Below are 27,408 nucleotides of genomic sequence, written 5' to 3'. Positions count from 1 at the left end.
TTTGCACCATATGAAAAGGAATTATCGTTGAATGGTGTTCTGTTTCCTCTAATGAAGCCCACTCTGTTCTTAACGTCATAATTTAAACAAGTTCTTCCTGTGTTTTATAGGCAACGAGTGGGTTCGGTGGACTTGATCAAATGTGATCAACTAATGCATTGTTTGAACGTTTCTAGGCGATGTTTACTCTAAAATGACGGTTATTTTCTAATATTCTGAGTGAACATTTTCTTTAAACAAAATTTCCTTCATGCTTCAAAATCAGGGATTAGGAGTAGGACTCAATTACTTCTCACTCGGCAACGTAGCAATATTACACTCAATGCGATTCACATTGTGCAAGCACACTTTTATAGTCTTAAATTGGAAATGTGTCACTTTAATCGCGGGTCAAAAAATTGGAAGTGATGATAAAATATCGGAACCTTGATGAAGTAAACGTACCCAGACAGCAAAACAGTCATTTTTACATTGATTAAACGTCTGCAGACGCTAAATTAATGTAAAAAATGGCAAATTTTGCTGTTTGGAGAGTGTGTTGCACATTTTTCGCAGTGAGCAGTTTGCTTTCTCTGAGTATAGCAACCTCCCCCGCATTGAAGCTGGACAGAGCACATTGATAAACAAACCCAAAACTTAACCAGTTTACTTCCGGCATTTGCAGAGAATACAAACTATCGACCCAGGCTTGTGACGTCACAAAGCAACGGAAACTACAGCTTTGCGTCAGGCACCAAAAAGAAACCCTGCTGGGTGATGCATACGTCTGCAGACGTTGCAGCAATGTACAAAAAGAAATGGTTTACCAACTGGTTTATTATCGCCTTGTGAAATCTGAGCAGAAACAGTGTTTTTCCAAAATAAGATCGATGTAAGCTTGAACACAAATAAATTACTTCAACAATATTTTAGTTGCCGACATTCAATGCCAAATGCGCATCATCTCATTCGAAGCACGATTGCGCAACGCGCATTTCACACAAGACATCGATAAACTGTGGCCTTTTTGAAATTAAGAACTTTACAAGGAGCTGTGTTGGATAAATTCACTAAAATACGTTCAATGTAATGCAAACAATAGATTAAAACTAAAACTGTGAAACGGTCTTTGCTAAAAATTCCACAAATCTGTATCAAAACAATAATACAATAACAAGTGCACATAGTACACTATACAATGATAACACGGCTAGTTGTCAAGCAAAGCTGGGAGTGCATATGAAGATTCCTGACCTGGCTCTTTAAATTTCTGAGCACTGCATACGCGACATCGTGTGGAAATACAAATGCTCTTTGTTCAACCGCTAGGCGTTAATAACGGGATAACGATTACAGAATTGCCTTTAGCATTCCTTTATCATGTAATGAGACGTGTTAAATGCTCACTGGCTAATGAAAAGCTGCCAACATGTGATAAGGTAACTACACTTCAGCAAACCCACAACTACTACAAGAAACTCAATCATAATAAATAACAAGGTTGAAGCAACAGTCGCAAAAGGATTTCCTGATAATCCTTTAAGAAACCAATTCAATACGTGTTCAGGCTCTCATTATTTCATACAAGTGGTTGGAAATGAAATTTTGTACAAAGATAGAAAGGAAATACAATCTAGCACATTTTACTCTGCCAATCTCGGTAACCGACCCTGCGTCAAGAGCCTCTACAAGTATGCGAAACTACCAGGAATAACCAATCAAGGCTTTGTCAGTTCGAGGATAAAGATCCAAAACCAACCAACCAGTTCAAAATTATCTACAAACCTGGAAAACTGTCAGGTTTCAAATCAGAGTAGGCTAAATTAACCTTTTTCAATCAAGGAATATTCAAGGCTTAATTTGCAAATAGCAAGCTTAACTTACCAGAGTTGCCAGATTTCGAGACTTGCGCGAATTGTTTTAGATTGCTGACGTCAGAAATGTCAGTCATGCTTCCGTTGGACGGAGGTGGGGGGAGTTGTCGTTTGTTTAGCTGAAAATTTAAAAGTAACATTTGACTTGAGAAAGGACTTTGGCCATACAGAAGGGGATTAAATCTCTGTGTAAAGAAATTAAACAAAATTACGATTTAAATTTGCCAGTTTAAAAAAATTCAAAAACTATTAGTCATGTTTATACTTCAGATGATTGTTGTACAATATAAGTATGTGCCGATCTTCTATACTACTAGCACAGCACTTTCATGGATGATGAAACCAAATACTGGCTGCTCTCTAGTAGCCTTCCAGTGTAGTCCGGGAACATCATGAATCTGGGGTGGTAAAAGGATAGACCCTCGACCCCAGACGCTCACACGACGACGAGGAGCACTTTTATCATTAACCATACATATAAAATGCTAGCGCTATAACTTAATTTACGAAGTTATAACATGAAAACATCCTATTTAAATAACCAACCGATAGTGATATTGCAGACCGAAGTTAAATAAAGCAAAAAAAATGGCAACACTAACTTCTAGCGTGGACCAAACACACATAAAGGTTGCATAAAAAACTCATGTGGAAATGAAAGACACTTCAGGTGATGCAGCACTATGATGTCATAAATCAATGACAGACCCTTACAGCGGCGCTTATGATTGTCTGGTCGGTGTTGTTGACCATTCTGCAGTAGCCATCTATCAGATCCGCGATGTTCTCAGCCACAAACAATGAAGCTGTCGTGATGATCAATGGCTGCAAGAAACAAGCAAGTTTTACTTTCAAACCAGTAAATTTGTGGGATTGCTGTCGTCGTAATAGATCAAACATGGGTCAGATCAGTGCTTCCACTTTTACAAAGCTAGATTACCACTTGTTTTACCACATTTGCCCTCAGATTACCACATTTTTTACTGTGATTTTTTACCCGATCTTAACCGTATTTCGACTTACTATTACATTAACACAGTGGCTATTTTTACCCACTTGTTGCCATAGTTACTATCAGGTGTTGTCAGAGTTAGGATTAAAGTTAGTAAAGGTTAAGGTAAGACTTAGGAGTAAGGTTAGGGTTTTGATCTTTACCCAGAACTAAAAATTTTTCTAAAATGCAAGTTTTTGTTTTCAACAGCTTTAAACCTTTCTCAAATTACGACAGAATTCCTTATTCGGCAACGCTATTATTTGGTTATATTTACACTATATAGTGTAAAATAAGGCCTAAAACAACTACTCAGTTTATTAACAGAACGTCCGAAATAACAAAGCAAAGTACCAGTAGCTTAGCCAGGACTTTTGAAAGGGGGGGTTTTGACAGCCGCCGGGCTTCGCCCGCCAGCCTCTTCGCCAATGGCGACACCCAGCGGCGGGGGGTCTGGGGGGCCTCCCCAGAAAATTTTGAAAAATTACTTTAAATCTGGTGCATTCTGAGAGCATTTTCAACAAAAATGTGGGTATAAATATTCCTGTAAAATGATGCTGTCTGGTGGCATAGCAAAAAAATAAGATGATGTTTTCTTGGGCATTTTTCGGTAATAAAGCTAAGTCTCTATGTTTTCTTGTTGCTAATTCCTGGCTGAGATATTTGAATGTTTAGTATTCGCAAAACTCGCTCTTTTAATGCAGTTTCGTTTAAAATTAGGCAAACTTTGTTTTAGAGACATAGAGACTGAAAGCATCATTCTCAATATCGTGACGTCACACGCGTGCCAAAGCGTGCCTATGATCACATTGTCAGTTGTCACCCTACCTTCAAAGTCAAAAGTCAGGACGCATTCCAAAATCAAACCGAAAACAGCGGAACATGCTAGTCACATGCTGTTATAAGTAATTTTTTTGCATATCTGCTCGATTTTGGAGGACAACAGTTTAAATGCTATTATTTATTAATAGTATTTTATGTCAAATTTTCAAAATTTATAATTTCCACATTTTGGCAAGATTTCCACACAAAATTTCCATATTACCACATTTTTACCACAAATTTTTCATTACCACATTTTTACCACAAGCATGATGAAAATTCCACAATTGTGGTAATTACCACAAAAGTGGAAGCGCTGGGTCAGATACTAAGCGGAAGGTTGTCATCAAGTTGCAAAGCAAATCAGAATTGCATAAAATTGAGTATCATCACGCCCAAGCAATAATCGAACATCGCAAACTTATACTATTTAAAACTTTTAAGGTTTGTGGAACGCAACGTTTTTTTTAATTACAGAACACAGTGGCTTTCAACCTTTTTGGTGGAACGGAACCCACTGAAACAATCCAAAAGCTCGAGGAACCCCTGTTCAATAATTTAATTGCCTTATGCAAAAAACATCATTTGATTAATAAAATTATATTAAAATACTCCTTGAAGCGAAGAAAACATGTCGACAAAATTTGGCGGGAAAGCAGAAAGTTAAAGGTAATCCCACCACAAGAAAACAACGAAAATTCGGGATCGCCGCGAACGTGTTAAAGTGTCGCAAATTTATCAATAGTGGCAAACCTAATCAATAATTGATTATACAGTATTTAAACAATATGCATATAATAATAAAATAGACTCTCAGGTTTGAATGTAAACTTGCGGAACCCCTAGACTTACTAGCGGAACCTTGGTTGAAAACCACTGGTATACAGTATTGTTCAGCTTATATAACTCAAATTTTAGCAATTTCGAAAGTCTTGCTTTTTTTTTTGAAAAGTCTTGTTTTTTTTCAATTTCGAAAAGTCTTTTTTTTCAATTTCAAAAGTCTTTTTTCTTTTTTTTTTCGTCAACATGGCAGATTACAATCCATTCCATTTTTCTTAATAATGCCACAATAAGTACACACACAACGTCACAAACTGAAGGCTAACACCATTTCAACCCACTCGACTCAAAAGTTAAGGTGTGCGCTCACAAAAAAAAACCTTGCTCATACCTTTAGTTGTTTTACGTTTGGCCTCTAGTTGGGAGCCACTAAACTATGAACCTTTAGATTTCCAAAGCTTACTATCTTCAGTATGACTGGGCAACTTCAAGCACATCAATATTCATCTTTCATAAAACAACTGAGAATTTTAGCAAGACAACTACCGACTAAACCATAAACAAAATAGTCAGCTCCTTGCAAGGAGAATTGAGCCAGTTCGTGTCTATAGCTGACCTGCGTGTAGTCAATGTACAAAATTTTCCAAGAATTTTTGTTGTTATCAGCTTTCGTCACAATATACGTCACTTTTGCGTTGCTATTTCGACTAAACCGAAACGTAAATGCATTGAGTTGCAAGGCAAATATGAAAGGGCGGAGAACCGTGTTTAAACTAGCCCCTTACCTCGCTGGCACCTTGAATTTTCAACAAAAGCACTCCCTTCTTTGTGGGGTCAGTGGAAGAGTCAGTTTTGATTGAAAGAACCTGAAAGAAATTAAATGGTGTCCAGTGTTGTAAATTTACGTCTTTCCGCATATGTTATCTATAATGCTTCGAGCACTCACTTATTGTTTGTGAATAATCAACACAAAGTTTCTTCATACCTATTTGTTCTTAACGGCCAGAACTTGGGCCATCAAGGCGAATTACTGAAGCGGATGGTATTTTTGGAAAAATTTTCAATTAGGGGGAAAAGAAAAGTTTTGAAGAAATGAATAATAATGCAACGTAACGAATCCGATTGCGAATCCTTCGTTTTAGTGCCTGAGCACAAGGGTTGTTTATTCTTTTATCACCTCAGTCTGTTTGTTGACTACTACACACCGAGACCAACTGCAGAGCAGCCACCCAGCCAGCTGCAGACGTTGAAACAGTGTTAAAAAGGACGGATTGGTTGGCTGCGCAAGACCTTACGAAAAACTAAAATCACATTGACGACGCAAAAGTTGTGAGAGAAAAGAGTTAAACTAAAACGAAATAACGAAATTCAAAATGACAAACAACAACATTCACAATTTACTTGATGAAACTCTGCAAGGGGAGTAGGGGCAGTGCCTTTGTCCGTCCAGTAACTGATCCCAACCTCTGGTCCGATCACAAGATCCACAGACACGCTCCATCCAGACTGAAGAAAAATAATTGACAGTTTACTACGATTTGGGAACCTTCTAGCCACAGATAGCAGGAGTTTACATGATGTCACAAGAGCAATCGACAACAACAAAAATTATGACTTGAATGAATGCAACTGCAATGATTGGCGGAATTCACCAAAAAGTTGACGCAGTTTCCGTAGATTGAAAAAGATTATGAAGGTTGGAGAAGTTTGTCAATTTCGGCAGACAAATTTTTATTCTAAGACTACTTAATCTTGCTTAAACAATTTTCAAGCAAGAAGCCGAAGTATTCCACGTTGCTACATTAGCTTCAACTCTTGTGCATAGCTTTAATGAATGAACAACTGGCATCTAGGATTAAGACGAAAAACCTGAAGTCAGCACTCACCCCTAGCGAGCAACGGAACAGTTCCTGTTGAAATCTGGTTATTTTCTTCAAGATGTCAAAGAAGCTGAATGCACACGGCTCGCTGGACAATGAACTGATGGCTTTGAACTCGCGGGAGATCCCTCTGCGTAGGTCCTTCGTTTTCATCGAGGTCAGTAAGTTGTCGGGGAAGAACTTCTTCAAACCCACGTCGCGCCTGAAAGTTACATTGGTGTTCAAGTATCCCAAACAGCAAAAATCCGTCACTTTTAGAACGATTTAACATCTGCAGACGACGATTCAATGCAAAAATGACGACTTTAGCTGTCTGGGTAGCCAGCAAGTTTGGTTCTTTTTGCGTTGTATCAACGTCTAAATTCAGTACGTCACCATCGATTGCAATGAAGTTGTGAGAGCGCTGGTATAACGGTTAAAAGGACGTCGGTTAGATACTTATCGGAAGTATACGATATCGGTCATTGGAAACTGAATGACATGTCTGAAAGCGAAGACTGGCTTCCATGAAAGAGTCGATCGAGTCATGACTTTAGTCATTGATTGATCCTGTCATCGAGTCACTGATTTGTCGATTGCGTCATGTTAGCAGAATCACCCAATGGCAAAAGTTGTCGTATTTACATCGTTTTAATGTCGCTAGACATTAAAACGATGCAAAAAGGACAACTCTTGTTAGCTGGGAACCAAGTAGCAACTCACTCGAGCAATTCGAAGTTGGACTTTTTTTCAAAGACATTATTGGGCATGTCTTTGAACTGGCGACGGATCTCCAAGCAGCCGAGCTTTATCGCCGTCTCATGGTCGACCTTCTCTGCTACAGAGCTGAGGTAGTCAGAGAACACCTGGAAGTACAAGCAAAAGTTCACGTCTGTTTGTTTTCGTTTTTCATATCTTTATCCTGCATTGCGGGAAAGCGAACTTAAGCGCTATGCATCGGTGTACGCCTTCCGACGTACACTTGACCCACGCTGCAGCCGACTGCAATGTCTTTTTCCGGTTGTCTACTCTACTTATGACTTAAATTTGGTACTACCCATTACTCGAAATCGATCACTGGGTAGAGGCAATTATCGTAAAGTTTCTTGCCCAGAGAAACAACAGCAAGTGCGGGTGGCTGGAGTCGAACATGCAGGCTCTCGACTGCGAGCCCAACGCGCTAACCACTCGGCCACAGCTGCCGACAAGTCTTGGAATGATGTAAATAAACAGCTTTAGCTAACTGACTCAAACTACCTTGTAAGTGTGTACTGTACACACAGTCAGCAAATTATTCATTTTTAACATTGATTCAACGTCTCTACCACTATCTATATGATTTAACGTTTCTTGTTCCCCGCATTGGGAGGGTTGGACGCCATCGAATGTCTACTTAGATGTTGAATCAATGCAAAAAAACTAATTAATTATCTGGGTGGGCATTGGGCAATCTCCACAAGCAACAGAGCGATCGAGCAAGTTTTGTTGCAAGATTACGCAATTTGTGGCAATTTCTAAAATTGATAGAGGTTTAGAGATAAATCCGATATTCTCGCTGCTCGGTATGGCCATTCTTCGGCTACCATACTAAATACGCTAAGACACACAGATAGGCCACACCCTCAACCATCAACGTAGTGATTAATTCATGGACTGCATAATCAAAGTTGGTTGATCATGATGATAACACAGACAACAACAGTCAACTTGACGAAACAACTAATTACAACGGCGACGTCATCAAAAGTAACTAAAAAATAAACAAAGTAAAACCCGGAAGTTAGAAGCTTAATGCTGCCAACATGCGGATGAATTTGATTACATCTATGAACACTAAGGGTTAGATGAACTAAGAGCGGATTTTGTAAGAACCGATTAATCAGTTTGGCAGTTTTTGCTAAGTTTATTGATGGATCAGTAATCGGAGATTTTATCAGTAGATCACGGTTTGCGCACAAAGCAGTAGTGCGCAAAACAAATTGCTTAACCAACAGATTGGCTCAATCGGTGAATAATCTGTTTGTGTTTTAACACCAAATGTGCCTACATGGGACACTAACCTGTTCATAGTAACAAAAGAAGGTGCTCTTATCTCGGTCGTGGAATTCCTGCAAACTTTTGGGAAGATAGCGAACGCGCAGCTCGTATCTGTAAGTTGAAGAAGCAAGATTACAAAGTCTTGTGATTTTGGTAGGGGTCGAACTGAAGACCTTTGTGGCCCAGGTTAGATTTTGTGGCATTTCAATTACTGGAAATCTACTTCAAAGCCCCTTAGTTACTATTTGTTGAATTCTAACGAATCCTTTTTTGGGATTTTGGCCAAGTTTTGACGAGACAGTATCCGCTTCACCACGTTTTAGTTACTTAGAGATGTGCAAGTGTTTCACTGCAAGTGCAAGACCATACTTTTAAAAGGCCATGTCGTATGTTTTAGCACAATAAAAATCTAAAAAAAATAGAAAATGTGATGCAAAAACTGCAGACAATGAATCAATGTAAAAATATGATTAGCTCGTTTGGTCGCTCGCCCAAAGAAAACCAAAACCTTCAACAGGCACAATCACATGCAATCCGTGGGCCACAGTTTTCCCAACCCTAAATATCACCAATAACAATATTAAAAAATATACAGCTTAAAACTACAAACTATAAGATTATTTAAAAAACCCACCGAATTCGGGATTTCAACCTAGAACCTCATCAGATCTACAACCTCATCAAATCTAGAACCTCACCAGAAACACATTTCGAAAGATGAAATACGACTTTCGAAGAAACAATATTTCAATAACAACGTTTCTTACCGACATTCCGATATGGGATGCAAGAGATCGTATCTCTCTTGTACTTCCTCCATGATGAGATTGGGATGAAGCCAATAAACATCACCGCTTCCCGGATGAATAAGTCTGACCGCGAAGGATCTCAATAAGGGAAGATTGTGGGGATGAATACGACGAGACACAGCTTGGATGATTCCCTAACATAGACAATGATAAGTTTTGCAACAATACTGCACATCCCAAGCAGTTTAATTGAAACAGGAAGTTAAAAGTTATGGCTCGAACAATCAAGTTTAAGCTCTGCACTTCCGACATAGGAGCGATCCTGACAGCAAAATCCGTCATTTTTACATTAATTCAGTGTCTGCAGACGTTGAATCAATGTAAAAATGACGGATTTTGCTGTCTGGGGGGGAATCCTTTTTTTCAACTTCAATCCGAATAGTTTCGCATACTTGCAGAAGCTTTCAATCACAGACAAAGTCTGACAGTTTGACCACTCAGAACTGAGTAAGGACCTTATTTGTCACAGAGCGTCAGATTAAATAAACTGCACGTCCTAAGCAGCATATTCTTGAACATGAGTGTTTTTCAAAATTGTTCTTGCTTCAGTATTTGATTGCATGCGATGAAGACACAAAGATTATATTCGCAATACAGTATCCAATTTATTTGCAAACAACTAAGACAAACAACAACAGATGGACAAGAAGAGCTACTGACTGGATACCGCTTGACAATAAACGCAAAAGAGGGAAACAGAAAACAAGATGGCGAGACGAACTCTACCAATTCGACAAACACTGGACACAAACGCGCAAAGACAGACAAAATTATAAAGATATGGGGAAGGCCTTCACCCTGCAGTGAAACAACAATGGCTGACAATGATGATGATGATGAAGACAAACAAAAAGCAAAGCAACTACCTTTATTTCGGTGGTCGGGAGGTACTTTACAGTGCTGAGTGATCCGTTTGGATGGTGGATCTTGATCAAGGATTTCTCTGAGATTGAGGGCCTGGGTGAAAACAACACAAGTAATCAACAAGGTAGGGCTGGTGAGTCCCACACAGCAAAATCCGTTATTTTTACATTGATTTAACGTCTGCAGTTCAACGTCTCAACAATAGTTCAACGTCTGCAGACGTTGAATCAATGTAAAAATAACGGATTTTGTTGTCTGGGTAATTAGACCACGATAACAAAATCATAAAAATGGCACCATGAAAAGATTCTGCTCGGGTTTGAGAAGGTTTAGAAACAAAACACAACTGAAAAAACAAATTCTAAAAATTCACAACGACATTAAATGGTAACCTCAACACAATTCGAACTAGAAAACCGGCGGCTCCGTAGCTCATCCTACATCTACAGATAATTACGATATCAGCAAACTACACTAAAAGCGTTATTCAATCTTCAGCACGGGTAAAGCGCATAACAGTTAAGTGGTTTTTACATTAAAAAATAATAATAAATAATCAATTTCTTTTTTATCAGTCGTTGTAGCTAAAGATAAAGAATACGGAGCAACTACGATAGAGACTGTTTGCATGACACAGCTTTGTAAGTGTCTCAACGGTGTTGGTTTAAATATCATGTGTGCTGATTGCATTACCTGTTTCTTAGTGGTAAGGGAGGCTGGGCCATGTTGGTTGAAAATTCAAGGGTGTCCACCAGCCAGGCGTCGACTTCTCCGGCAGTACCTGAGAGACACATGTTCTTGAACGCATTTGATGTTCCATTCAGTGTCGATGAAGTAACAATGGTAAATAGGATTGAATTCAAAAGAAAACGGGTGGGTGAAGAATAATTCAAAACAACGAAGCCATGTAAAAAGGTAAAGGTGGTCCCATACTTGATTCAAGTGTTGGGTATAAGATAATGTTCTTATTGTACTAAGCCTTCGGCACTAAGGAGATTAGGGTGGCCGGTTCCTTTCTCTCGGCCGCCTTTCCTGCAGAATCTATGCCCACCCAATTTATTACACCCTAGGTAAAGGTGATCGGTGTTTACAACAACCAGCTGAAGCCGGGAGTCGAACCAGGAAAATTGGAAAGCCAACGCCTTATCCGTTGCGCCATCCCAACAAAGGTGAATAGGATTGAAATCTAAAGAAAACGGATGAAAAATAATTCAAAACTACGAAGCCATGTATTCGTCACAAAGTCAACCATTCTCACCTTTGTTTCGCTTGTACGGAGACGAATAGATTACTTCTATGTCTATATCACTTTTGTTTCTCGGCGGTGTGTTTTGGCGCACCCTAGCGGCAGCCTCGATGTCCAAACGATCGCTCTTAATCCTCCGCAAGGAGTCCTAAAGTAGTTGCATAACAATCACGGTAGGTCAGGTAGAATAATGGAAAAGTTTAGGACTCGCGTTTGATGAGGATCGAGTTTAATTTCCCAACACACACACACAGCGTAAATACATAATTTCACCCTTCAATATAGTTACTAATCACAAAAAAAACTTGACAGCCTGTTTCACGAATTTTGGGATGTTTAGAAGGTCCTTAGAAACTGTTATAATAAGTATCTACCTGTTGAAGATCCCAAAAAGGGTGAAAAGGCTGTCAAAAGCTTTTAGGAGATAACTATATTCGATCAAATTTGCTCTTCTGGCATCGCGCATTTTTTGTAGTATTTATAGTATTAATACAATTTTGGTAGAGAGGTGATTTTCTTTAACCATAGACAGACAAAACCAAGCAACCACACGGCATTTAACATCATACATTAGAGTGAACATAAAACTATAAACTACGGACGTTTTCGGCCATACTCAAGTTAGCCCTTCTCAAGTAACGAAAATAACTGATTTTACAATAACATCTACATTGAAAATAACTGATCTACATGTAGATGTATTTTATATTCCAGCAAAGAAAGGTACCAATCATTAGAGTAGCAATGAAAGCATTGGAGTCAGACAGAAAAGGAATCCAGTGTTATTTGTGAGTCATGGTGGTAAAAATTAGCCATCTTTCTACGACATTAAAACAAAATCTTCGACTTATTATAGCTTAACTGCAGATGTCGGTTTTCACAGAAACTCACTGACTTGACCTTGACTTGGGATTGCTTGGTGCTTTGAATCCGTTGAAGCTTAGAATCGTGCAAGTTTTTACCTGAACAAACGAGTTTGTCTTAGCTTGTTATCATGTCCCGGCCAGCAAAACAAGCCATTCTCACATCGCTAAATAAAACACGCAAGTTTTGCTGGGTAGAATTGAGATAATCGTTATTTTGATAAAAATTATCTGTAGCTGATAAAGTCGTTTTCACATTTACGGCTAACAACTAAGATAAAGTAAATGAAAAAGTCAAAAAGCCAGCTTTCATGTCCCATAGTGACTGTAAACACGCCATCGGGTGTCTTGCTAAGATACAGCAGCGTTATCCCGCTTTAGTATCGAACCAAGAATCTTCAGAGCTCGCGTCAGTTACACCAGTGCTTTCCGGCCCTTTTCAAGTCCTACTGCTGACAAACTATTCAGGCCTACCATGACATATTGTGCTAAAATGACAATGAAAAACTTTTAGATGTAAAAAATACATTAGTAATTATAATAAACCTATTAATAGTTTTAAGATTACTCAATGCTTGATGTCGGATAGTAAGAATTCTGTATGAAGTAATCGGATTTAGAAGTAGAAAGTTTAAATGAAGTAAAATTGCTGTTTGCGATTCATTTGAAAAGGCCTTGCTATACTGTAAGAGCTAGTTACATGTTTTTATTAATCAGCTATGCCGCCGAAAGCTGTCATCAATATCTAAACTGTATGAAACTAAATGCATTAAAAGCTAATAGACAAGAAGAGGGCAATCCAACTCTGATTAATCGTAAAAAAAATGCACACCATCACTGAAGTAAACCTAAAGCGCACTTACCCGAGAGACCAGTGGTGATGGGGTCTCTCTCTTGCCTCTTGGGCTTGTCGTGGTGGCCCCCCACGATCCTTCGTCGAAGCGAGTCACCAAATCCTTTTTTCTTATCAAGAGTCGCTGCCAGTCTCGCTGCTTCCACAGCGTCCTTCTGCGATTGCACCTTCGTCTATGAGCAAAGAGGCATAATTATTGACCGACAAGGTTGACGTATAATGTCAAACAATCCATCTGACATTGCTAGAAAAGTACAACTATGTACCCCCAGACAGCAAATCAAACGTTTTTATTACATTGATTCAACGCAATGTAAAAATGGTTGACTTGTTGTCTGGGGCAAACATCTACTAGCTCGGCTCATGAAGCTGGAACTGTTAAGCTTTTTAAATTTAAGATACACAAAACTTCGTTACCTCCAGTAGCTATATAATATGTCTTGAGGATATACTAACACTTTCAAATTTAAAACAGATTCTACGTATTCGTTGATGGATATCCCTAATGCAAGGCGATAAAACCGCAGAGTGTGTTTGTGGATATGAAGAAAGCTCATACAAAGCTTTGGCTTCGTCTTCCGTCAATAACGCAGCCGGGTCACAAAAGAAAGCACACTAACTATACGCAATACACCAGCACACCAATGAACGGAAGGTTCGCATAATAATCACCTCATAGAAGTTTGACAAAGTTTAAAAATATATCAAAGGACGTGAGAACAAGTGACGGGTAATATTTTGTAGCTACTGACTTTTTTAAACAAAAGCATGGTTGAGAAAATGAATTATTTAGAAAACGTTAAAAACTTAAATTGTCATTTTCTGTACAGCTTTCAGCCTGGACAAAATCATGATATTACACACGCATCAACAACTGGACGTGTTGACCAAGTACAAGTGTAAAATTTAATAAATGAACTGCACAACTCTTCGCAACGGAGGTCCTATGTGATTGCACTGAAAGGCTTCTCTTGGTTCAAGCTAGTCAGTTTCATGGTAGCATGAGTTAGTGGTGCGATACTGATGAGCCCAACCTCATGGGAGAAACACGTGTCTGCTGCTGTCAATTCTTGCTTCAATGACTACAGGATATTTAAATTCATCTTTGGTTTGACGTCAGACCCCAAACAGCCTTTCAAGAAGTTGAACTGACAGCAAATCAGCCATTTTTACATTGATTTAGCGTTTGCAGACGTTGAATTAATGTAGAAAATGACTGATTTGCTTTCTGGGTCACCATTGATGTGATAAACAATCTCCTTTTGTACCCAAACCTGGCCTGTATGCTACGACATATAGAAGAAAAATAAACAGTTCTCTCACTCAATCTCAATTGTCACTTTCCCAATTCATTGTCCAACGCCTGTAAGTCCATATTGAGGAAAAAACAAATAAAATATTACGACAACATAACGCTCTGTAATGAAAGTGGAAATAATTTTACTTTGTTATCAGCAAAAACTAAGCATTTAAAGCAGTTTCAGTCCAACGCACATTCAAATTTAGTTTCACTTGTACTCTACTCTCTACACCTTCAAGTTTAATTTCAACAGCTGAACTCCCAAGCCGAAACTCATGCCAGACAAGCATCCGCGGAAGAATTGGCTCACTGGCCTTGAGATTCATTACAGAAAGCCCTTAACCATACAATTATAAAGAAATTCAAACTATCTAGCCTTCACTCTCCAAAAAATCAAGTACAAAAAACGAGTCTCTACTTTATGAATCATTCGAGTTCGATGCCATTGACTCAGAGCTTAAGAAACTGAAACTGCCCTGCTGCTTGCCGCTTTCTGTGAGACTGCAAGACGTGCTTTCTCAGCCAACAAATCAGTCATTTTCTACGTCAAATCATCGTCTGCAGACGTTGAATAAACGTAAAAAACGGTCGCTTTGCTGTCTGGGGTCACATGCTTCGACGCGTGGACAGATATGGCTAATTCAACAACCTAATTAGATTCCTAACGAGATCGTAAATCAAATAATCTGGAAAAAGCAGGAATGGGCGATGAAGTCCAGAAGCAAGACCCAGAGCTGATAAAACGATAATATTGCATGTGATAAGCTACCACAAGAGTGTTGATTAAATGCTTTGTAACGTCAAATTCGCATGTGACTTTCCACTTTTCACAGAGTTCGATTTATTTTCGTTTTTCACGTGTTCGAGTAGTATCATCATGCCAGCGAATCAGTTCATTTTTACAGGTCTTGTTTCAGTGCTTTTTTACAGTTCCATTTAACGTCAGCAGACGTGGAATCAATGGGAAGATGTGTTGGCTGGTAGTTACACAAAGGCAATATTCCAGAACTTAACAAACGAGAAAAGTATAAAGTTTTGGTAATCATACCCAAAGCAGAAATGCAGTCATTGTTTTACATTGATTTAAAGCCTGCAGACGTTAAATTAGTTTTTGAAAAAACGACTGAGACGGTACCGAATTGACGAAACAGAGACAGTAAAATTCCAGTCAGCTTTTTTACAAGAAAAAATGTCTATCTGACACCTGTTACTTTCTTCACTGAGACAAAATTACTACACTTTACTGTACCACCAATAGACTGACCAACCTTTCCTCATGATTTGAAAGCTACAATGTGACTGTGTGTACTGTGCATAGACTGTATTCTCGGACTGTGATGTAGTATTTCGCAACATCCCCTCACTGGTTCGTGGTAACACAAATTCAAAAGTCGCCTAGAACCATTTCTACATTCCACATCTGACAACGCAGTCAGGAGATCAGTTCTTTTTTACGTGAATTCAGCGCCTGCAGACGTTGATTCAATGCAAAAAAGATCAGTTTCGCCAGCTGGGTAGCTTTAGCTATCATTCACATCAGCTCCGTATTGCTCAAGCGCCAAGTGTGGCAACTACTCAAGCCGGAGATAATCTTTATGACCTCACTAGCATGAATAGGACAGAGTACTCTTGCTTGCACAACCAACACATCACACGTTAAAGTTTAACTAAGGCAGGCAAAGATTCAGGCAATGTCATTTCAACGGACGTTTCAACTGGCAAAATCCATCGTTTTTGCCATGATTTAACGTCTACAAACGTTGAATCCATGGAAAAACGATGGATTTCTCTAGATAGTCTGTTTCAGCGTAGCTGCGCAAAAGCAGTTTCTTGTTTTAAATCTGACAAACTCGATGTATTGATTATACGAAACATATGTCCTGTGAACTCCGCTACAAAACAAGTTCAAGCCAAGTTGGTCATTGAGTGGCGTTTAGTGCACATACGACAAAGTGCATTCGCTGACACTTAGAAAGCAAATCAGTCATTTTTACATTGATGCAACATTTGCAAAACCAGACGTTAAAGCAATGTAAAAATAACAATTTGCTGGTTGGGTAAAGAAAATTTTCAATGAAATGACCGGTGGAGCAGAAGCAGCACTTGCTTCAAGTGGAAACGTATCACCGCCGGTGATCGAACCTGCGTCAGTGGTTCAAATCCTTCATACAATGCGAAAGTGCAATGGCTATAGCCTCGGAAGCCTTCTCAGTCCGAGTAATGCTGACAAGTTGAAATGACTAACCTCTTCGAAAGACTTAATGAACTTGTCGTGGAGTTGTTGGATGTTTGAATAACTTTGTCCGTGCGCGTTTAATCGATCAACTTCGTCCAAACCAGGACTTCCTAACGAACTGCAAAAAAAGGCCACAATAATGCTTTGTCAGTCTACAAAAGCAGCAGCTTAAATTCACAAGTGATAGCTTCATAACTCGGTTGCAAATAACACCCAAACAAAATCCATCATTTTTTACATTGATTCAACGTCTGCAGACGTTGAATCAATGTAAAGATGACGGATTTTGATGTCTGGGTACTAATAATTACCATTTCGACACCAGGTAAAGCATCAAACCGCCCACACAACTAGTGCATCTATGCTGTAGCTTGCAAGCGCGTCATTCTCTGGTCATCATGAAACTTTCTTTAGTCTGCCCACGAACAATCTCAGTCAGTGGTGACCCACTTCTTGAGGTGGGTACAAAGGTAAGTTCGACGGAATGTACATTGTACATCTGGCGAATCGATGTTATCAAAAAGTGATGCTGCTTCACGCAAATTCATCAATTATTTGGAAACCCTGGTGACTTCTTGACCGTCTTGGCAGTAGATATTTATCTAAATGATTTACCGTAATTAAAAAAAATCAGAGTGTTAAAGACAAACGAGCAACTGTAATAGAATGTTGGTGATTTTTTAAATCTTTTAAAAAGAAAAGTCGACACTCTTTCAAATCAAATTTGACGACTTTGTGATTAGCGTGCGGTGCGGCGAAGTAAACCTTTTCAAAGAAGAAAACAAGTCCTTTCGTCAATAACGTGATCCAGCAAAAGGCTTCAGCCTTGTTACCTGGTACGTTGAGAGTCGGGACTGATGCAATCAAATGGTAAGCTGTAAGGATCAATTGACCTGTCGTTGAAGTCTTCCAGGGGAAAGCTTCCAGATCGTGGACGTTCTCCTGAATAAAGAGGTTTTGACGTCAAAACAGTGAATGATGGTTATGACAGTCACCATCGAAAGTAGACTTTGAATAAACGTTGCAATGACAATTTGTAATGAAACTTAAGTAAAGGGTTATTTTCAAACGAAAATCATTAAAAGCTGGCACAAACGTATAAAGCAGCTAATCGGCAGCTCAGAATAATTGTCTATTCTGCATGAGTCTCAGCAACTGCTCCAATTCAGTTTCCATGGTAAGCGAGTAAAGTTATGCTCTAATATATCCTGACTCGTTAAAATACGACCTATGCTTAAAAAACTGGGCGCCCCTGATCTCAAAGCAAAGACAAGCGCAGGGTACGAAGACACATCAATGGATGTCAGTGCCTGACAATTCAGCGTTCAATTAACAGCAGTCGGATCTCGATGATTTGAACTTCAGCAATCAGGATTCTCTGTTATTCAACACAAATCTTAATTCAGACAATCTGGCGGCTAACAAGACGCGCTTTCAAAATCAAAACGTACCCTTGGCTGTTAGTGTTGATTCAGGAGGAACACTCTGTGATCGATCACGCTCGTCGAAGTAGAGATCTCTTCCGGTGTCGTCGGGAAGTGAATACGGATCTTCTTCGTTATCTTCGGACACTAGAGCCTCACTGCTTGTACTTACTTCCGATGAGGTCCTTCTCTTATTCACTCTCGTGTACAAAGGGGTCTGGGGATGTTTTTGAACTAGTTACACTAAGAGTGAAGTTTTGCTTGGACTTCTGTACCCGTCCTACCCTGATTCTAGGAAATGAGACGTAAAACAGGAAGAAGAAGAAAAGAGATTGATAAGGTAAAGTGTGCACATCTCAATTGTCTACAAAATGAAGACAAACCGTAGAAAATGTAAACAAATCTTATAGGCCAGTAGGCCTACACATTTATGGACAAACTGGTGTTATAAAAGGCTTTCTCAGCCTGGTAATACTCCATAAATTGACCATTATTATGTATTTTTTCACATCGTCATGTTATAAATTCAATGTTTATACATGTTTGAGTAGGCTGAGTATGCCCCTTCCTTGCCCCTATATCAAAATTAATTCTTGTTGTCACAAATGTGCAAATGCCAACATTTAAAAAGAGGAGTGAATTACAAATCAGTGGTACAACTATCATCAAGAGCAATAAACATTAAACAATTAACCTTTCTTGAACTTTGTAACTGATTGTTTCTGAGGGCTATGGAGTAGGAGGGATTTTGGCGTGTCCAGAGAAGGCGAGTCCCATACTTGATCTAAGCATCGGGGGATGAGAAGATAAGGTTCTCATTATACTAAGCCTTTGGCACTAACGAGAGTAGGGTGGCCAGTTCCTTTCTCTCGGCCGCCTTTACTTTAGCAACTACGCCCACCCAATTTATTAAACCCTGGGTAGAAGTGACCGGTGATTTTCAACAACCAGCTTAAGCCGGGAGTCGAACCAGGATTGCATGATTGGAAAGCGAGTGCCTTATCCGCTGCGCCATCCCACCCCTCCGGTGTCCGGAGTCGGCCAGTTATAAATCGAAGAGTCGGAGTTGTTTATTTTTAGCCCGACTCCACAGCCCTGTTGTTTCTACACACTTCACTACGTTTAACCAGAGCTATTTCAAGAAAATAAACTAAATCTTCTCACATTGGCAGTGAGCGTGCCTTCTTTGCCTTTGGGGGAGTAGCGTTGTATAACTGCAACAACAAAAACAGATATTTAACAACAGATTTGTAAAAAAAGAAAAACTGCATTAAGACGAGATTCCAACAGAATGAAAACGCATGGCAACAAAAGTCAATGCCAAAAACCTGATTTAAAACTTATTGCAATCTTTTTCAAACCTTTTAGCCAAACCCCACAAACAGTATAACTTTTCCTGACAAACTTTTATTTTTAAAATCAATGTTTATTACTTTATTTCATCTAACATAAATAAATTATTTATGTAAAAATAAAGATGCCTACAAGATCACTCATCTGTCTCGATCAATGATTTATTATTATCTCTAAACTGTTGAACCATAGGCATACGAAGCCGAGTAACTTGATCAAGTTTGACATCTTCAAGTTTACTACATATAGAAGCACAAAACTACGCAGGACATCTTGTGATGTCGAAAACGTTCAATCCTTAATTTGTTGCGTAGTTTTGTGTTTCTATATAAAATAAACTTGAAGATGTTAAACTTGATGACGTTACTCGCTTCGTATGCCTATGGTTCTAAACAAACCCTACCGAAGCTCTATCTCTAAACACAAAAGACGATAGGGAAAACAAGATTTACTGTGACCAGCATAATTCATACCAATAACACACCTTGGCGAAAGCAAACCACAGTAGTTTAAAGGTTCCACAAGCGTGAGGAATAGATTAGACACACTGCAATTTTCTGAAGCAATCAACAACAAATTGCGCATAAAACTTTTTACATAAATTCAACGTCTGCAGACGTTGTTTTAATTAATTTATTGATTAAATTCGTTGAATTAATTAATTGACGTTGAACGTCTGCGGCATAAACACTACGGATCATCCAACATATTTATTACTTATCCTTCTTTAAAAAAAGGCAAGAAACCAATTACAGTACAAAGTGGAAATGCGTCGGGGTCTGTGCGACAACGCAGAAAAAAAAGATTTAAAAGGTAAGTGAAGAAAAAACCTCATTTAGATCCACAGCGAACTAATTTTCTAAGAATTCGTAGAAACCAAAGACACTCATAAACAGGAGGACTGTTTTTTAAAAAATGTTGCCTTTGATTTATCGAACTCAAACAAACATCTTCAAAACTATTTTTTATGAAAAAGATTTCGCTCAATAATGAGTAGGAATCAGTTACATTAATTGCAGATCTTTGTTATCGGAGATGTTTTGAATTAGGCCAGCTTCTTAATAGCAAACATCTTTTCATACTTAGGAATAAGAATTTGTTACCTTTGGCTATATTATCCCATACATTCTTTCCCTGGGGAAAAAACCTTGCAAACATTTCTCCACAACTAGTTGTATTTTGTAAACTGACTACTGTAAATCAAAGGAAACAAGACAACAAGTTCTAACCTTGATGTCGTGTAGAACCCTGGACTGGCCGCTCTGAGACGCTCCGACGGATGCCAGAACGTTGTTCCTCTCCTGGCACTCTCAGATTTTGTTCCCTACAATTCAATGAAAAATTGACAGATTCGAATGGCCCTCAAACAGCAAATCAATGTAAAAAACGGCCGATTTGCTGCCTGGGTTTAACCTTGTTCAACCTTCAGCTTTTCTTGAGATTACTGGTTAGTAAGGCAGGTTTGGCAACAACAAAAAAACAATGTATTCACCACGTAACACAAAGCAAAAATAGAATTCCAGGTCTTTCACTGAATTCATAAGCAGTAAGCGTATGTATTAGGGCTGTTCAAAACAAGCTCGTTGCCAAAACCAAATTTTTTCTTGAAAAAATTTAATTCGAAACAAAACGAACTAAAAGAAAAAACTCGTGTGGAAACAATATATTTCAAAATAGCAGAATATTTCAAAATATATTTATTTCAAACAGTCATTGCAAACGTAGCCCTAAGTTTTCAATTTGTCATGTTTTGTGACGAAAGGATAAAGCTGCATGAGCATAATTAGAACAGAAAAAGGAAGACAAGTGGACATATATTTCCAACTTCAACAACTTGCAATATTTTATATTTTCGAATCTCAATCTGCAAGACCACTTTGAAGAATGAATTTTTGGCACTTCGAAGATTCTGGTACGTTTCAAAGACATGAAATAACGTACGATGATTATGTAGCCTACGTGAATTTCTTAACAAATTGTATCTTCAACAAACGCATTTCCAAACGAAACCCAAGACAAGAAGTTTCTTTTGGACACAAACAATTCAATGTATTTAGTTTTGAACAGTGCTAATACGTCAGCAAAGTATGACTCCACTATCCACATGTTAGGGAGCTAAAATTGGTAGTACTGTAGGTGTAAAAATGCTATATTCAATCAGTTTTTCAAACCTTATTACCTACCCTGGTTGGAAAAAAGACTTTGACCTTGAAACTCCTTTGTTGTTACCCAAGTCAAGATGGCTGCTTGCGTTAAGAAAATGGCTACGGGAAGAGTTGCTTTCGTGTGGGCTTGAATCTCGGTAATGAGATCTTGGTATAATGTTCGAGACTGATCTCTTATGGCGGTTAGGAGATTGGCCAGGTGGCAAATTTCGACTAGGTCTGGAAGATTGCGAATATTGATTAATGTCCTCTTTTGTGTTTGGTTCACGGCTGGATCGACTACCATAAGACGAAGATCTCTCAACCACGTAGGCAGGTGGATCCAATAGTGTGAGGTTGTCGTTTAAAACAACGCCTACTTGAGCCGAATTGTACGCATGACGATTTTTAGGACTGAGAGAGCGACGTGGCTTTAACTTGTGACGTGATTCGAGAAACTTTTGACGTGCACTGGTTGGGTTAGTCAGTGGAAGACAATGATATTGGCATGCAGAGACGGAGCACATGATTGAAGTTAGTTGACATCCACCCGCAGAGATGTGTAGCAAGCATAAAAACAAAAAAACGACATGAATCATGATAATAGCAACAAACACATGCAGAAAGTTGTCAATTATTACACTGCAACCACAATTAACAATACTTTGATGCAAATAAAATTGGTACCGTAGCTCATTCTAAGTCTACGCTGTCCGAAGTCCAGCATGGTAAAAATTACAAACCCAGTTACATAGAAAAGATGAATTAGTAACAATTCTTTGACGTTTTAATAACTCAAGATAGTTAAATCAAAAGATTATTCAAGTGATTTTCTTTGCGTTCGCCCTGCTCAAGTGATGGAGTCAGCACTTGATTTATTGCATGGGTAAATGGGTATGGTACGTTTTAGTTTTAAACTTAGTAAAAAACGATAAACTGACTTTTTCACAATGAATAGGCACTGCGTATGATTCACTATTTGAAAAAAGAAAACTATCACAAAGCAGACGATGTTTTTTTTAATTTTTAGAAAATTTTGTTTCACTGATTCCGATCTAAATATCTTACAATAAGATTCAAACCAAAATTTTGCTCTCTTTATATTTAAAGTAAAAAATGGTGCCATTTTAACAAGGGAAAGACTCTTAATACACGTTTTTGAAATAACGATAAAAACTGCCATTTGTTTGATGACCTTTAACACGAGCCATGACCACCCACCAATCAACATTCAACAATGTACAAAAAAACATGAAACATTTGAAAGCAGAAACACCCATAAAATGCTATTATGATAATATTTTTACAAAAAAAATTATATGTCTTTTTTGGAAAAGTCACAAAATGGACCAGAAGATCGACCAATACAGTAACGTTGGTATGAATAGTATGTGCCGCCATCTGAATAAATGAAGTTTAGAACGAATAAGTGTGGTGGTGTGTGATAGGCTATACACTATACAGGTGAAAAGTATGCCAAAATAAATAGCCGATAAGGGATGTGAGGTGAAAAGTGCCAATTTGCGTGTGGCAGCAAGCGCCATTGTGACAAAACACACCTCTTATTGATATGAAATCCAAGAAACAAAATGCCAACAACCGGACTGGAATGAAGAACTGTTGACCACAGAACAAGTTTTAAGAAATCAAATTAGTTCGCATGACAAAACATGATGTATCTTCATCTTGTTCTCTCAACAATTATTGTTTTCTCATCTAATTTAGGGTTTTACTTTTATAATTTAGGGTTATTAGTTCTGCATTATATAATTCTTTTATTTGTTTCTCATCAGTGGATCTATTAGCTATTCATCAGTACATTTATTAGCCTTTCATTAGGCTAGTACATTTATCTTTATATAAAAAATTTGGGTCCACGTCTTTTAGGCGCAGACAATTAGGCGCCGGTCAAACAGGCGCGCACACTGTGGCGTCTGGATATTTAGGTGCGGAGCACTGTGGCGCCTGTTCATTTAGGTGCTATTCCTAGTAAAGTCTGCAGATAGTATCAGCTTGGCAGGTAGGACAATGCTTTTCACACAAAATGTTATATTGAACAGAAAATATGTTGTTTTGTCGATGCGCGTGTGGAGATGAGGTGCGAGACAACGCTCTACTACTCTTGATATTAGCACATCTCCACAGGACATTTGCTATGCATCTTGAACACAGGTTGCAGCCAGATGGAACCTTACTTAATCTGTTATCTTTTGCAATTACTTCTACTCGGAATGGATTGGTCGTGTGGCGGATACGTAACTACGTGTGAGACAATGCTCCACTACATGAATACATTTCTATAGGGCATATGAACCCTGGCTACAAGTTGCAAGCATAATGGTGCGACTTTGCTCGTTATTAAACCTAGTCGGATTTCGACGGAAAACTAAGTTAATCTTCACTCAAGCCTACCACCCGCTTGAATAAAGGCTACAGTATATTTTTTACTGTTTAGTGTAGTTATTATTTGACTCACTAAAAGTAAACTCAGTCATGTTCGGAAACTTGAATAATTGTTGATAAAGCTTTTGCCAACGCAAAACCTGGACTAACAAATAAACGCCGAACACGCGCATTAAAAAACAATATGATATATTTTTCTGTTCAATATAACATTTTGTGTGAAAAGCATTGCCGGTTTAAGCAGCTTCACTCACGGAAGCCATGACATATTTTTTTGTTCAATATAAAATTTTGTGTGAAAAGCATTGCCCTACCTGCCAAGCTGATACAATCTGCAGACTTTACTAGGAATAGCACCTAAATATTCAAACGCCACAGTGTGCGTGCCTGTTTGACCGGCGCCTAACTGTCTGCGCCTAAAAGACTTGCTCCCAAAATTTTGTTTATACTTTTTTCTTATGAGGTTGACCATTGACCAATCACATCTGCCTAGCCACTAAAAAACTCGCAGACATTTCATAAAATCTACCAGTCTACCACTCATGGTCCCAGTTTAAAACAGAAAAATTATACTTCTTACTTTCATATTTCAAAAAACATACAATATAATTTATCTTCTAAAATACCTTCACTATCAATTGATCGTTGATATAGATCACTGTAGTGTGTAATCAACACACAATTTAGTGTATCAGCCATCATAAATTATAATACTTGATGGAATAATTAGTTAAAATCAGAAGTTCTCATTTTTCTCAACGTTGAAATAGATCACAACAACTAAACAACTATACAGCTGAGCATTTCACATCTATATACTATTTTATTACAAACAATTACTTTATATGAATCCATAAGTTTTAATTGAGTTATTAAAAAGACAATTCACCATGTTACATATCCAGACATATTTTACCATAATAACCAACAACTTCAAGAAGCAATTTAGTATTGTTAGATTTTGTAATACAATACTATAATCCAACAATAAGTTGATTAGTTAGTCATTAGTGATTCATAAAGTTAGTACTGGAACATATACAACCCATGCCAATCACTAATACAGTTGTTAACACTTTTATAATAAGTGAACACTCCACTTACGCCTGCGAATGAGCAGGAGATGACTCTCGTCGTTGAATAACAGTATTAGATTCTTCGAGAAAAGGCTGATGACTTGCACTTGTTCTGCTATCTGGATAGAAACGTTGTTTAGTTAATTATGCAATTGACAGAGCTCTATGGAACAAATTTTGAAAGCTATTTTCTGCAATCTACTGCAATTCTGAACTGGATTGCATATATTGCACAATGTACATTGTACAGTAATATCCGTTAAATTGAAAAAATTCTACTTTGAACTGTAAGTGATGGCAGAAATTTCCTTCTTTCCTCAAGCAAATTTTGTGTAGTTATAGGTTATGACAAAAAGTATGCTTTTTTACTTTGTATATTGAACATGGACAACCTTGTGGGAGCAAGTCTTTTAGGCGCAGACAGTTAGGCGCCAGTCAAATAGGCGCGCACACTGTGGCGTCAGGATATTTAGGTGCGGAGCACTGTGGCGCCCGTTCATTTAGGTGCTATTTCTAGTAAAGTCTGCAGATTGTATCGGCTTGGCAAGTAGAGCAATGGTTGCGAGTACGTGTGAGACAACATATATTTTATATTTATATGTTGTATATTTTATATTGATATTTAGTGTAGTAATTATTTGACTTAACTAAAAGTGAACTCCGTCATGTTCGGAAACTTGAATAATTTATTCATAAAGCTTTCCCCGACGCATTCAACGCAAACCTAGACTAACAACAAATAAATGCCAAACAGGCGCATTAAAAGCAATATATTTTTCTGTTCAATATAATATTTTGTGTGAAAAGCATTGCCGGTTTAAGCAGCTTCATTAACGGAAGGCGTGACATATTTTTCTGTTCAATAAACATTTTGTGTGAAAAGCACTGTCCTACCTGCCAAGCTGATACAATCTGCAGACTTTAGCCGACTAGGAATAGCACCTAAATGACCGGGCGCCTCAGTGCTCCGCACCTAAATGTCCTGACGCCACAGTGTGCGCACCTATTTGACCGGCACCTAACTGTCTGCGCCTAAAAGACGTGGACCCAACCTTGTCTGATGCAAAAAAAAAAACAATATAAAAAAACTAACCATGCAGGTTAATTTTACAAAAATGAACCCAAACATAAACTTGTCTAAAAGTCAAAATAATTTTGCTTTCTGCATTCTCATTATACACATTACCAACAATGCTCTTATCTGGATCCGACACTGATATGACAAGCTTTGAATAAATATTAAAAACAGAAAAAAAGCAAGAACGTTTGTATACTAAATACTATACTATGTGTGCCATGCACTCGTGTAGGTACACAACTTGTATCATTGTTCATAATCAAGTCAATTGAATCATCATTCACAGGACTTTGTTCAATGAATTTTAACATTCTGAGATTAAAATCAACCCATACTGCAGTCTACAACATAGCCTATTTCTTGATAAGCATGACAAATTTAATATGATTTCTTGAACTTGTACTCAATGCAGCATTCTCTATTTTAGTTTTTACAACAAAAATCAAAGTTGTTTATGAAAAAAATTACGAAAAAAACTAGATAACAATACAGTTACCATTGTGTCACTTTCAACATTTATGACTAACTCATTGCAACAATAATAACATATGAGATGTTGTAAAGCAGAGGACTTATTCATCTTTTAATTACATATAACACAACAAAGTAATAAAGATAATAACAATACTGAAATTAACTATATTATATGTAAGTTGTAAAGGTAAACTGATTTGGAAATAGCTTAATATTTTTGATATAACAAAAATGGTTTCATATGTAGCCTAATCACACGAAACTTCTGGAGATACGATAGTTTGAGTTACAAAGATTAATTTACCTCCAGTAGAGGTTGGTATATCTAACGATTCTTCTTCTAAATCAGGTGGCAGATCCTGACTAAGAAGGTTTTTAATTTTACAACGTTGGGCATCTGTGATATAAAAGTGGTGATCAGTACAAGACATTGAAACATTTAGGCTAACCGCTTCAGTTTCAGATTGGCAAAATTATTATTCTTATCACTTTTTGTAATGAAACAATTACAAACCAAAGTTCAGCTATTTTTCGCCATTCATTGTATGTTGTATACCTGGACCTAGAGCAGTATCATGTCGAATTTCAGAACACCATTGAAATAATGCATCAAATGTCAACCAAATATGCTCTGTAAAACAAAAAGTGTAGATTTCAATAAAACAATGGCAATTTTATGGAGTAAAAAAGGCACAAGAAGTCTTAAAGATCTCTCAACATGATACACAAATACACTAAGATTTAATCATTAAAAAATGGGTAGCCCTGAACACAGCAGTAAAAGAAATCATAAAACGTAGGATTTACTGTAGCCTAGTGGTTTGAATAGCATCAAAAAACTATAAATATATACATATATAGTACCCTATAAATTTAAATCAGTAGAACCGTGATGCCACCACGATGGCAGAATGTTAAATGTACCACTATTCTACAGGCTATT

The 27,408-nt window shown here is 37.9% G+C and overlaps 1 protein-coding gene across 2 annotated transcripts in view; it reads right to left on the bottom strand.

Moving 5' to 3' along the window:
- LOC145788257 (focal adhesion kinase 1-like) overlaps window positions 1-27,408 on the bottom strand; it is a 77,161-nt gene that overhangs the window by 40,943 nt on the left and 8,810 nt on the right. The window contains exons 3-24 of one of the 2 annotated variants that reach the window (XM_082600036.1): window positions 27,022-27,096; window positions 26,770-26,862; window positions 24,942-25,032; window positions 21,474-21,905; window positions 20,520-20,614; window positions 19,102-19,151; window positions 17,965-18,154; window positions 17,347-17,455; window positions 16,523-16,631; window positions 12,988-13,150; window positions 12,153-12,223; window positions 11,274-11,409; window positions 10,709-10,796; window positions 10,018-10,108; window positions 9,110-9,285; window positions 8,366-8,453; window positions 7,029-7,171; window positions 6,333-6,528; window positions 5,848-5,952; window positions 5,232-5,312; window positions 2,568-2,678; window positions 1,864-1,972 (exon numbers count right to left, since the gene is read on the bottom strand). In XM_082600036.1, coding sequence (XP_082456162.1) covers window positions 1,864-1,972; window positions 2,568-2,678; window positions 5,232-5,312; window positions 5,848-5,952; window positions 6,333-6,528; window positions 7,029-7,171; window positions 8,366-8,453; window positions 9,110-9,285; window positions 10,018-10,108; window positions 10,709-10,796; window positions 11,274-11,409; window positions 12,153-12,223; window positions 12,988-13,150; window positions 16,523-16,631; window positions 17,347-17,455; window positions 17,965-18,154; window positions 19,102-19,151; window positions 20,520-20,614; window positions 21,474-21,905; window positions 24,942-25,032; window positions 26,770-26,862; window positions 27,022-27,096 — 2,802 coding nt within the window. The remainder of the gene's footprint in view (window positions 1-1,863; window positions 1,973-2,567; window positions 2,679-5,231; window positions 5,313-5,847; window positions 5,953-6,332; window positions 6,529-7,028; window positions 7,172-8,365; window positions 8,454-9,109; window positions 9,286-10,017; window positions 10,109-10,708; window positions 10,797-11,273; window positions 11,410-12,152; window positions 12,224-12,987; window positions 13,151-16,522; window positions 16,632-17,346; window positions 17,456-17,964; window positions 18,155-19,101; window positions 19,152-20,519; window positions 20,615-21,473; window positions 21,906-24,941; window positions 25,033-26,769; window positions 26,863-27,021; window positions 27,097-27,408) is intronic. The other variant, XM_082600037.1, reaches the window with a different exon arrangement.

This window comes from Aplidium turbinatum, chromosome 2 (genome assembly GCF_918807975.1).
Source record: "Aplidium turbinatum chromosome 2, kaAplTurb1.1, whole genome shotgun sequence".
In the NCBI taxonomy this organism is placed as follows: Eukaryota; Metazoa; Chordata; class Ascidiacea; order Aplousobranchia; family Polyclinidae; genus Aplidium; species Aplidium turbinatum.
The sequence above is the reverse complement of the archived record's forward strand: the minus strand, read 5'-3'. Positions and strand labels throughout refer to the sequence as shown.